This window comes from Protobothrops mucrosquamatus, unplaced genomic scaffold, assembly GCF_001527695.2.
Source record: "Protobothrops mucrosquamatus isolate PMUCROS unplaced genomic scaffold, P.Mucros_1.0 scaffold2770, whole genome shotgun sequence".
NCBI lineage: Eukaryota > Metazoa > Chordata > Lepidosauria > Squamata > Viperidae > Protobothrops > Protobothrops mucrosquamatus.
The window spans coordinates 84,559-98,083 of NW_015388808.1; the positions used below are offsets into that span (position 1 = coordinate 84,559).

At 40.3% G+C, this 13,525-nt stretch overlaps 1 protein-coding gene across 1 annotated transcript in view; it reads left to right on the forward strand.

Annotated features, from left to right (window-relative positions):
• Nucleotides 1-6,927: 6,927 nt before the first annotated feature.
• The window catches only part of LOC107296378 (myosin regulatory light chain 2, skeletal muscle isoform), a 12,323-nt gene continuing 5,725 nt past the window's right edge, over nucleotides 6,928-13,525 (forward strand). The window contains exons 1-2 of the mRNA XM_015825723.1: nucleotides 6,928-7,008; nucleotides 12,916-12,991. Of these exons, the coding sequence (XP_015681209.1) occupies nucleotides 6,973-7,008; nucleotides 12,916-12,991 (112 nt within the window). The 5' untranslated portion in view covers nucleotides 6,928-6,972. The remainder of the gene's footprint in view (nucleotides 7,009-12,915; nucleotides 12,992-13,525) is intronic.

Sequence of the window (13,525 nt, forward strand, 5' to 3'; positions counted from 1 at the left end):
AAAGAAACTCCTGAGTCGAGGTTTCAGCAAGCAAACAACTTTTATTTTGATCAAAATAGAGTTGGGTGACCGCCATCTCTCTTCGTGGCTGGTAGAGAGATGAAGGCAACAACCAGAAAAGATGTCTTCCACCTTTTATACCTTTCCAGAACAAAAAGATCAGGTCTTGGTACTAGGCATAAGATGGCACAAAAAAAAACAACAATTCCTAGATGATGACTCATACACAGCAACCCAGGCTCCATCCGTAGCTCCTTTCCCCCCTCCCCTTACTGTGCTCTTTTCATATAAGCAATCACCTATACCTAAAGCATGAAGCCCTTACTTTTCCAATATATATATAAAGCATCTGATCAAGCAATTAACTATAAAATAATGATTACAAAATAACAAAACAATGATTACATGATAACACTATAAGTATCAATATAAAATGGTTACTATATGTAAAATAAATGCTAATATCAAACTTAAACATACTAAAATCATAAGCACAATAAAATCCCTTCAATACTTTATGGCTTCATATGAACCTTGTCTGTGTCCATGTTATACAGGTGGTCCTTGACTTACAACCATTTGTTTAGTGACCATTGGAAGTTACAACAGCACTGAAAAAAGGGACTTAGGACCATTTTTTGCACTTATGGCCATTGCACATTCCCATGATCACATGATTAAAGTTTGGATTCTTGGCAACTGGCATGTATTTATGATGATTGCACTGTCCTGAGGTCATGTGATCACCTTTTGCAACCTTCTGACAAGCAAAGTCAATGGGGAAGCCAGATTCACTTAACAACTGTGGCAAGGAAGGTCATAAAATGGGGCAAAACTCCCTTAACAACTGTCTTGCTAAGGAATGGAAATTTTGGGCTCAATTGTGGTCCTGTATCTTTTTTCTTTCTTTCACTTCTCTTTGTTTCCCATTAACTGTCATCTATTCATCCTTTTCTTTCGAAAAAATATCATTTTTTTCATTCTGTTCCCAATCTGGGATTCCATCACAGCTTTCTATTTAGTGAACTTTTCCTTGCCTTCAGTTCATGTTTAGGCCAGGGATAAACACATTGAAAAATATATGGTACCTGTTTGAGGGAGGGTTTTTTTTGGGATCACAGCACATTTAACCAAATAATACTTCCTTTTTGATAAGGCAGGAGGCCCCTAGGCAGCACGTTATTCATTTATTTCATGCATATCTCACCAAAACCATATGGCACTCATCATTTTACACTCATAAAAACAATGGAACAAAGTTTTTAAAAATGCAGTAGAAATTCAACATTAAAGTTAACATTAACTAGTAAACCCTGTAAAAACAGTGGCACCAATCTGCATTGGCAACATCCTAGTTGAATCCCCCATCTTGTAATTTTTCAAAATGCCACCAAAAGTTATGCCTGTCTGGAAAAGAAAGGAAGATTTTCTATAAAAGTGGTGGCCGCTCCAAGAAAATACCTGTTCTGAGCCCTCAAGGATCTCTCCTCTTATAGATCAGGAACCTTCACAATTCTCAACGGAGACGAGTAAACTGAAGGAGACAGTCCAGCATGTAGCTAGGATCTGAGCTATTTAGGAATCTAAAAAATTCTTATTTCTTTCCCAGGGCATCTTTCCCAATCTATGCCTTTCTGTTGTATTGGAGATTAGATTAGATTAGATTAGATTGGATTAGAGCAGGGGTCCCCAACCCCCAGGCCACAGCCCACTACCGGGCCGCGGCCTATTCAGAACTGGGCTGTGTGAGAGGTGGGCTGGCGGGCATGGGTGGGCACACGTAGTTCCACTGGCATGAGCAGCAGGCCCCCATGAGCAGGCGGCCTAGTTCTCCTCTCCCCCTCCCAGCCGGGCCACCAAGCTGCAAAGGTCGGGGACCGCTGGATTAGAGTTCTCATCATTCGCCATTGATCCATGGATTGTCATGTGATGTTTTGATATGAACAGCATTGTCTTTGTGCATCTCTTCCCCTCGAGTGGCAGTGTAGGACCCAGGAGGCTGGATCTCTCCCTAAGATTCCCGGCTGCCGATTTCTAAATTAAGAAGGAAACTGAGCTGCGAACCGTTTTTCCTCAGTTTCCCCCTTTTTGTGTTCATTTGCTGGTGTTGTGACATGTGACTGACTTTACATATCCTGCTGAGCAATAGAAGGGTTTGTTTTTTCTGGACTAGCACAATATATGAATGTGGTGTGTAAACTTTGATTGATCTTGTAGCATAATGTACAGGTAGTCCTCGACTCACAACAGTTCATTTAGTGACCGTTCACAGTTACGACGGCACTGAAAAAAGTGACCATTTTTCACACTTATGGCTGTTGCAGCATCCCCGTGGTCACATGATCAAAATTCAGAAGCTTGGCAATTGACTCATATTTCTGATGGTCACAGTGCCCCGGAGTCATGGGATCCCCTTTGGCAACCTTCTGACAAGCAAAGTCAGTGGGGAAGACAGATTCACTTAACAATCGTTTTACTAACTTAACAACTGCAGCGATTTACCGTTTGGCAAGAACAGTTGTAAAATGGGGCAAAACTCACTTAACAAATGTCTCACCAACAGAAAATTTTGGGCTCAATTGTGGATGTAAGTCGAGGACTACCTGTACATATCCAACCACTCTATAGCAGTCAGTTCAAAAACTCGTGGTTAAAACAAACTATGGATGGGTGACTCCAGCCAGTGTGGATAACTGGAGTTCTTTCAGAGAAGAAATAGAGGATGCGTGTAAGTGGACAGCCTGCCTATAGTGAAGCAAGGGAAGAAATTCTAATAGCTATCTTTAGGAGCCTCTGCTCTTGTCTGAGTGTCTCCCAGTGACAGCTGAACCAGTGATCCCCAAAAGGAAATTTTCTCAGGGACATTGGATACCTTGAGCTCAGAGGGAAGGAGGGAGGAAAGGAAGGGAGAAGATGGAATACAGAAGCTCTCTTGGCATGCGGGATCTTCCACGCTGATGTTTGAAGCTTTCCTGTGTCTCAACAAGAGGGGATCAATGGAAACTGCCATCCAGGTGTCCTAAGCAGGAAGAAGGCCGATGCTCGGTCCAGTACGAACTTCCAGGCCAGCATATTAGGGATGAGCTGTCCAATCATGCTAGTGAATGTCTAGAGCCTTCGTTAAAGATTAGCCAGCAAGCATTAAAATCCATGGAAGGGCTTAAATTTCAGACTGAAAAAGTTGTTTTAAACTTGGCAAATCCCGATCAATCAAATCTGACAAACTTACTTGAAGGTCATTCAGGATCTCTGACATTCTTCGACACTTTTTTTTTTCCTACCCAGATTTTTGCTGTGATGAATTCTAAATGTGTAAGATTTAAAGAGATGTTGTGTTTGTGTGAGTGTCTTTTTTTTTCCCCTCTCCTCTTCAGGCCCCCATGGGTTAATTTTTGAGCAAGGACTTGTCCTCTGACTGGGTTCCTATATTGACTGAAAGCATGTTTGCAGAACCATGGTTAATTGGTAGATTGGCAAGCCATAAACGAGCAAACCACAGTATGGGTTTGTGTGGGGTGTGAGCTCATCCCCATTGGATTTGGAGCTGGGTTACCACTGATCCCCAGAATAATAAAGGCTGTTGAATTATGGACCATCAAACCTAATGGACCTACCCTCTCTCCAAGAAAGGACTTGGTTCCTCTGGAGTCTATTTCTAGTTACCCCCATCCTCCACCCACCCAAACTTGAAGATGTGTCTATAGTTAGCTGTCCCGCCTCCCACCGAGGGAGCCTATATAACCCCAGGGGAATTCACAGCCAAGTGTCTAGGCTGTTTGCCCTTCTGGCCGCTGGGACATCCCCATCGCATCCACAGCTGCTGTTCACCCATCTACCTGCCCACTGAGAAAACATGGTAAGTGAGGAAAAAATTGGGTGTGCAGGCAAGAGTGTAGTAGATGTCTAAGGAAATCAGGGGCCCATCTCAGTCCAAACTAGCGGGAAATGTACAGCACCGAGATTTTTTTTAAAAAAAAGTTGAATCGTCTCTGGATCTGCTTTTTAAGTCAAGCATTGGAATAGAGCAGCTTCTCAAATGCTCTTGATGAAGGATCAAATCAGCAAAGGAAGATGTAGAAGAGGTAAAAAAAAGTTCTCTAGGCAATTTTGTTTTTAAAAAAATCCACCAGTTTAGCTTTTTCTTCTACATACATGAGTGAATTTTAAGTATTTTCAGCTAGGGCTTTTTTTTAAATATCTGGACAAAAGTAATATGGGTGTTAAGAGGAAGCTTTGGCGCTGTTAGAGAGACAGGGAGGGCTATGAGGATCCAAAGGCATCTGTGCTGTTTTGAGATGGGGAAGAGAACTTGGAAGAGCTGAAGGCATGCAGACTCTCAGATTACTGCCTATGGGTGATGATTCAACATCTATGGTTGTGTCTCATTTTCTTTGCTTTCTGAAATGGATCTGATCTTGCACACATATCCTATGCCAAGCCATCTTCCTGCTCACTAATACTTGGCGATACTTGGCTTTGCGCCTTCAATCTGGCAGGTGAAGCCCTTCAAGTCCCTGAATAATTGCACAATGCTTTTCTTGAATAACATAGCAGGAAGTTTTATTACACACATTTTGGTTTTTTGTCTGACTTTTTTTTTTCAAAAAGGAACAAAGTGTGGCTGGACAGCTGTTGAGCAGACAGGAGCCTCTGAGTCAGACTCCTCAAGGCACCACAAGATCCAGACAAAGGAAGTTGCAACCTGTCTGGTTTTTTTTTTCCCCAAATGAGAAACAAGGAATACATTTATTATTCCTTCACCCTTGATGTTTCTTTGTATGCCTGGTGTATCTCTCCTCTGAAAAGCCACATCAGAGGAAATGTAGGAGTGGGTGAATACTGTAAGTTGTGTTTTTAGAACAATCCTTCCAGAACATTCCTGTAAGTCTGGCCATGGAGAGAAGACAACCCACAATCGTTTGGACTGTTGAATCTCTCAGGACCTCATTTCTTGATGCAAAAAGATTAGTTTGTCAGCATGCAGATATATGTTAGCTTTCTCCACCTGAGGCCTCCAGCCTACAATCCCATCATCTCTAGCTATGCCTCTGTGCCTTGCTATAAGGGTTTCCAAAATTGTACTGGGTTTTTATAGAGAATCTAGCCAACTGAGTGTGATTAGAGGACTGAGATGCATCTATTATCTGTAGCCAATATCCCAAAGTTCTTATTTTTGCTTTGGTTCAATTCATGAGAGAGACCCACTTGGATCATCTGGATCTTCAGGTTCTCGTTTCGTTTTTGCATTGCCATCCCTGTCACACTTTTAGTTTTTTCCAGAAGTAACACACATATCAGTTTCCAAGAGTTGAGGATCAAGAAAGAGCACCACACTGAAGATAGAAAGGAGATTCTTGAGATTATCTCCAAATAATCACAGTGATTCTAAATAGCTTCCTGGGATATAGATCATAATCCTATATATTCCGTATATAATAATGTTGTTCAGGAGACATAGTTGACAAGGTTGAGAGAGAAAGAAGGTAAAATATCATTTTATGTTTTTCTTTTCATGTATGAGATAGATTTGCGAAACCACCTGGAGTTATTTATGGGACTGTATTGGATATAGTCTGCCCCCTCCCGTCTTTCCTATTAGGTACACCAGTTGTGGATTAGTGCTATTATCTGAAACAGTTGTCATTAAGCACCAAATTGGGCTTGTTCATATATGCTTTATTTGCCCAGGCTATCATTTTAACAGAGATTAAAGATCCCTGCTTATTTTATCAATACATTACTTATATATTATTAACTTAAAACTTGCAAAATGATTTTTGGGAAGATTAAACGTATAATACCCACATACAACATGGTTACCTAAAAAGTTGTGGAAATTAATTGTTACAAACATGAAATGAACACTTTGAAAAGTTACATTAAATTCCATATTTGGACTGAAAGCGAGAGTTGCTGCTTCTGCTGTTTCTCAAACCAAAGTATACTCTTTCTTTAAAATAACGAACATTAATGTTTCTCTTTAATGTTCCAAATTTTCAGACTTTTGCTTCAGGAAAAAAAATGTTTGTTGAGCTTTCCTTGAGGATTAATCCCTCCCCTCCCTTGTATTTATAGAAAACAACAAATATTAACAATACTTTGTTTTGAAGATATACATCTAACATAAAAGGACAATTAAAGGAAGTTTTAATTATTAAGTTAAACTAAATAATACTTGAGGGGTCCTTGGTGCTCTCTGAGCTTGCTTGTTTTCTCGCAGATGTTTCATTACCCAAACTAGGTAATATCATCAGTGCTAACAAATGGGCAAATGAAACATCTGCAAGAAAACAAGCAAGCTCAGAGAGCACCAAGGACCCCTCATGTCAACCCTGAGCTACAAATATTCTCCTTTATTAGTAAATAATATTTTCTGTCATTTAGTAGGGTTCTCGGCCCCTGGAGAGAAAATGTAGAAAATGATCAAGCATGGCCTTACAAGATCAAATTCTTGAACCTCCTCAGTTGTATTGCTTACAGTCTACTGTGACTGAAGCCATTTATTTGTTTGTAAAAACAGACAAATAAGTAACTAGAAATTTTGCACAGTCGGAATTCTTTCTTAATAAGATCTTCTCGTGTCGCTGATGAATTGACTGCTTACACATTATCAAAAAAGAGAAAATGCATACCAAAGGTGCTGACTTGTATCACATTTGCAGAGAGAAAGGTACTAAACTATAAATCAATTCTGCAATTTAAGTTGAAGGATAATTCATTTAATTGTAAAGGGGAAGCCGTGACTAGGTGACCTATGTACTTCCTTAATCAGTGATGTGCTAAGATTTGGTGTACCCAGTACCACTGGTTCCCTCCTTTTTTTTCATTCAACTAGTTTCAACTTTGAATAGAGACTCTCACCTTTAAAAATGGGAGGTAGGGTTGCCCTGATCTTGAATGCCTGTCTTTGTCTTCCAGGCACCCAAGAAAGCAAAGAGAAGGGCAGCAGAAGGAAGCTCCAATGTCTTCTCCATGTTTGACCAAACGCAGATCCAGGAGTTTAAAGAGGTAAGAACAAGAACAAAGATGGATGTGGGAAGAGGTGTCAGTCATTAGGAAATATAACAAATGTAGTGATGCCATTAAAGGATGACTTTGGGGTAAATGATTGGATCCCAATGAGCATCGCCTAGGAGCACCACCTAGAACTGACATTCTAGGAGATTTTTAACTACATCAGTGAATATATAGGAATGAACTTTAAAAAGAAAGCTTCTTGTACTATTCCATTCAGATTCTGTTTTCCCTTTGAAAAAAATTGTTGACTAATCACAGAAATTTTGGCCGTTATAAGAGAACCTAATTAGAAGTGACTAAATAGAAAAGGTCTAGATAAGTTATAGAGGAGTTTTTTTGAACATGATTTACCTCAAGAATCCACTTGTAGGTATCTGTTCATGTATAGGACTACTGGTGGTTTGATATGAGTCTGAACCTTTACAAAAATAGGGATTCTTTGTTCCTGAAATTCTGCCATCAAATAGAGGCCTAGCATTTATTAATTTTCCTTTCCTTTGCCTTTTGTATAGTTCTATTAATTGTTAATCACGTTCAATACTTCTAAGTTTTAAAGTCATTTTCCTAATTTTATTGTCCATTCCAATATGTGTTGAATTACAGCTTCCATTGTTTACAGATAGAATGGATGTTGTTTGGGGATAATGGGATTTATTTTTTGCCACACCTGAGGTGCCATCTTGAGGAAGGCTATTGTGAAGAACATCCTGAAGAGGGAGAGAGAGTGTGGAAATCCATAGATATTATAGGTGGACCAACTCTTTCCAAAAATGTTCTTCTGTCTCCCTATGATATGTAGGCTGAGTGCTAGCTTATTTTTGTTTTCTTCAGTAGGTCAAGATTAAACAAGCCATGAATTCTTGTGATGTGTAAAGCAGGATAAAAATTGGGTTTGTAGACCATGGGAAATGGGTTATTATGATATGTAAACCTGGCCATATTTTGGAAGAGCCAAAATAATGAGCAACTATGAGTGTGTGTCTCCACAAAATCCTACTTTGGAACTTAGAGCCTACTAAATGTGCATGGAAGATCAGCTTTTTACCTCCTATTAAAGTTGCTTTTCCTTTCCAAGGGTAATTCCAGGTTATTCTCCTTAGGACACTTGTTCTTTAAATTGATTTGGACTTTGAATAGAAATTCTCATCTGTAAAAGTGAGAGTGAGTACCAGCTTTCCATATGGAGATATTCTCTTCTCCTCGCACTTAAATTCTTAATCTTCATTTCAGAGGAACATTTTTTGCCCTTTGGCAGGCACTAGCCCTCCACACACCCCTACCCCAAAGTTGATGGTGTTTCCTTTCCAAGACCCTTGCAATGCAGCAGGGTCTATTTTGGGTGAAGGAGGACTGAGCAAAGAGGTGACATCTGTGCTTGGATGAAGCAAATGGCAGAACCTTACAAGGAGATCTTTGGAAACCCATTCTGGCTGGCTAGTTTGGGAGGAGGAGGAGGTGAGAAGCCTCCTCATTTCCATCGAAAATGAAGCCTGTGGGTCTTTCAGTCTTAAGACATCGATCTACTATAAAGGAGACCAAAGCTACATTAGAAGTTGGTAGCAAACTATCAATATAAGATACTTTGGATTTTCTTCTTTTTCCTGCAACCTATGTTTGTGCTTCTCTATTTTTTGAGGGCCTCCTGCTTTTAAAAATATGAAAGGACAGATCAGTTCTTGCAACGTGCATATATTTTTTAATTGCGTGTGTTACCTGCCCTTCCTTCAGAAAACACAAAAAAACAGACTTGCCTTCTTTCTCCCCTTCTCCTTACTTCTTACTCTACAAGCATGCTGTGAGACTGGTAACACTGAAGGTCACCTGTAGATCTTTGTGTCAGGATAGAACCCCGCTCCCCTTAGTCTTCAGGTGCTTCAGGTGGGCTCCTGCATTGTGCAATAGTCCTGATGTAATCATGGAATTTCAGGAGGACGAAGTGATGATTTCCTTCATTTTAATTCTTTTGCCCTTCCTACCATTCCTTCTACCATTTTTACGTTTCCCATAAGGGTGAAAAGATTAAATGTCTACTTGGTGGAGGTAGAGTCCACTGGATAGATCCATGGTGGAAACACAGTCTTGTAGTCTTTGGTCCCAGAGCCCCCAGGTTTATACTGCTGAAATCTATAGGCATTTGTTGGCATTATTTTAATGAAGTGAAATTGGCCCGTGCAATAGATGAGGTATCTAATCCCAAACTGCAACTTCCATTACAGGAATAGTATGAGTTTAAGTAACATCATGAGAGGGCATGAAGTTTGGGAAGGTTGCTTGAATACGGGCTAGCAGAAGTAACAATCTGGATATTTAGATCTAGGGATACCAGATCTGGATGGACGTTCACTACATGGCGGAAAGGGATTTTAAACCCCCCAATTATTGACTATTATCTAGCAGCCATCAGGATTTTTGCAGCCCAGCTTAATCCTGGGTTCAGCTACTCATTTCTCCTTGGCCAGTTTGCCTCTTCGGGGATCAATCAACTGCTTTTTGAGCTCTGGATTTGTTGAATTCCATACTGGATTGGATGTCTTTGGAGAGATCCTGCCCTCCAGAACAGTGAAGAGGATGAACTGATGATCTGACTCAGGATGAAGTTGTGTGTCATACACAGTATTTTTCTAGCGAGAATATTTTTTAGACTTTTGTGGGAAACAGGGTAAGTTTGCCATCAAGATTTCTAGTTATCTTTACTTTGCTTCAGAATATCCCTTTCTGCTTTTATATTTAGAATGCAAACTTCCTCAGAGCAGAGGATCTTTTTCGCCATTATTCAGCAAGTGCTGAGTAAAAGGCAACTGGTGTGTTTTTTCCTTGAGGAAGAAGATGTTTCACTTCTTATCCAAGAAGCTTCACCAGTTGTGATGAAGAAGCGACATGTTTTCTCCCTCAAGGAAAAAACGGAGCAGTTGCCTTTTGAAAAAGCTCCTTTGGGACAACTATGACCTGGGTGAGTGAGAGTCTCCACAGACAAGTGCTGAATACATTGCTGACACTGGGGTGCTGATGTTACCTTAGCTCTCTCGGCTTCTACCCAAAGTAGTTAGGACCTTTCCTCTGTGTGTGTGTGTTGGGTGTGTGTGTGTTAACATGCATTGGAAAAGCTTCCTGAGGTACTTCTCCAGCCAACATCCAAATTACAAGTTTAGATTGTTGAGATGACGCAACTTCTACCCACCTATTACCTATTCTCTGGAAGATCATAGTTTCCCCTTCTTTCACAATGTGGAGAATCCATATTGCTCTTTGGATCAGGACTGAATTCACACATTATACTGAGCCTGAAAAATCTGAAAAACAAGCCCAGTTTCTCCACAATCTTTATTTACATGCTTCTCCTTAACCAATTCCTTAGGCTTGGTGTGTTGGCTTTTGGGTGTTAAAAAGTGGAATTTGAAATCCAGGCTGGTTGTAGATTATTCATTTTGACTCTCCTGAACCCTAAATGGTAGCCATTCTAGGTTTGGACAACACAGCAAACATTACCCCTGGATTAAAGAGCCTCATTCCCTCTGAGTAAGACATCAAGGACTTGCTTGACAGGGTGGACTTTTTGACTAATGCAGCCCCTTTCAATTTGAAAAAATCTAGCATTTCATTTCTATTTGGAAAGAGTTAGACAAAGAAGAAAGAAAAAAAGAGGGGGCATACCCAAAAGAGGAGGGGAGGAGTGAATGCCACCAGTGTCTGCCAGCCTTTGGAGACCTCATCAACAGCCCCTTCAGAATGTACCACCTGTCCCCTTAGGGAGGGCTTGGGGTTTAACATGAGACAGTTTAAGGTTGTTCACATTCCTGGCAGAAGCGAAGAAGGCTATCAAATGACAGGTGTTTCCAGGGCACAGCTGCAGAAAAGGGAGGAGGATGAGGAGGATCCCACTAGCTGGAGTTAACTTGTGTCTCCAATCCTATACTGCATTGCTAGATAAGCAGACAACTAGACAAACAACTGAGGTCTTTTTTTTATATCCAGTCCAGAATGTTTATTAAAATACTTTAATTTAAATTGTCCGGTAAACCTACTGAGCGCTAAAGAATGACTACAAGTGCCTTGAACTATGCACAGACATAAGTGAGCTACTATTTGTGTCTAGGGTTCAGCGGCAGCTAGTTAATTTTTCGTTCCCTGCTCTCTGGAATGAGGTTCTTCCTGAGATCCAGATGGGGCCCACTTCTCTGTTGTTTAGAAAAGCCATGAAGATCTGGGCAAAAGAAGGAGATCCCTCCCTTTATCACCTTTCTCATCTTTTAAGTTTTATTGATTTTATTGCAGTTTGTTTATTAGGAGCCTTCCAGAGTTGTTGAACGCCCGGTGGCATACAAGTTTTAACTGTTGATGGTGAAGATGATGATTACCAAAATCACTAACAGATCCTCTTTCTTTGGCTCTATATGGTTATCTCTTTGGCTGGATTTGCGTATCACAATAAGCTATCGCTTTATTTAATTTGGATTAATGTATTGTATGAATCTAGCTCTTGCGATTGATAAAACGCAATTTGTGCCTTGATGTTGCATGCGTCTGGCCAAGGATGATTCTTTCAAAGCTGGCTTAGCATGGTAACCAGCTAGGTCAACAATACTGAATTACTGTTATTTTTCACTGATTGGTTTCTTGAGCTTTTGCTGTTACAATGTGGTTGTTTGAAATCAAAGGCTGTATCCAGTTTGCATCACTGAAGGCCAGAAGGACTTTGCACAATGAACTGGGAAGAGAGAGGGATACAGAAGCTACTCATTATTCAAAATCCCACAATTATTTCTCCTGCCTGGTAGACACCAGTTTTCAAAGTCAAGTTGAAATATCCTTTCTGAGAGGATATTTGTGCAAACTCAAAGATGGCAGGCCATATGGCTCAACCATAAAGATGCTTATGCTATGAAATGGAAGAAATTACATACTGTTAGTTCAAGTGTAGGGTTTTATGTAGTTTTCCACTTATATATCACCTATATAATTATTAAGTAATAAATGTAGGTAGATGCATACATTCAGCAACCATATCTGTTGCAGATTGTACAAGTTCTCCTTTCATACACATTCTTTTCTTAACGCAGTTCAGGAACAGACAATGTTGGATCCTCAATTTAGATTTGGGCTACGGTTCCAGCAGGCTTCCATCACTGATCAAATTCCTGATCCCTGCTCTAATTAATCAAAGGTTCATGAATAAGTTTAAATTTAAATGAACTAAAGGCATGAACTTCATCTACAGAAAAAGCATTGCAGCTGAGGGCATCCACGAGGGAGAAGGTCAAAGCGGGCAAGCTGATCTTTGTATCATTATGATCAAAGTCCCACCTTTTTGTTCTACAAAGAGGCAGGGCTTCAATTATTACATCACAACTGCCTGTCTTTCCACCTACCCCACGTTGCTGGTTTTGTCCACTGGCTGCTCTCCAAAACAACGTGACCAAAACATTTTCATCACCAGTTTACCCTGCTGTGAGTTAATTACATGCCACTTGATATGGCAGTCCTCAAGTGATGAACGAGTTCACAGAAAAACAGAAAAAGCTTTCTTGCTCTTCATCTTAAGAAATGAAGGCCTCTACTCTGCTACATTGGGATTTGCAAAAGTTGTGACTACATAACGCACATATAGTCAGTTTAGATATGTCTTGAGATTTAAATATAGATTTAAATCCAAAAGCTATTATGAAGTAGTTATTTTGCAAATTTGAGATGCTGGCAACTGTTCATTTCTGGTAGGACAGGGAGATGAAGGTAATTTTTTTATAGCCCGACATGTTGGATTTATGTATTATGTTATGCCATTATGTGGTTTCTTTTTGCTTGGTGTAGCAGTTGAACCAAGCCATTGCGAATAGGTCAACAAGCCAGTTTAATATAATGCATGAACTTGGTTAATGTATTTCTTTCTCTCCTGCTTCCTAGGCCTTCACTGTTATTGACCAGAACAGAGATGGCATCATTGACAAGGAGGACCTGCGAGATACATTTGCTGCTATGGGTAAGAAAAGAGGGAGGGGGCTGAAACAGCATCATAATGTGAGCAGTTTAAGTAAAGCTGGATGGATGATCAGACCCTTAAATAAGGTGACCAACCGTCCTCCTTTAGGGAGGACAGTCCTCCTTTTTTAAGTTCTGTCCTCCCTCGAAAAGTGTCCTCCTACATGTCCTCCTTTTCGATATTTGAAGACTAATCTGCAGGGCTTTTTTTTTCTCATAGAACACTCAGAACGGTGTTCTGGCACCTTTTTTTGATGGGTTTTTTTTCAACTTTTGCATGAGCTGTGCTACTCCCCCTATTGGCTTTTGAAAGCCAATAGGAATTGCTGCTGAGCGCGCCAAAACACCCGGCTGGCAAACTTTGCACATGCAAGTTGTCTACAGCGAAGGCGAATTGGCAGGAACTTTGCACCCCTCCCTGCTACCCAACTACACCATCTCCTAGTTAGTCCCGAAGATACCTGGAGGAGACTAACTTCCATTTAGGGATGGAAAAATCAAAAAAGAGGAAATGCCATTTCAACGATAAATTGAA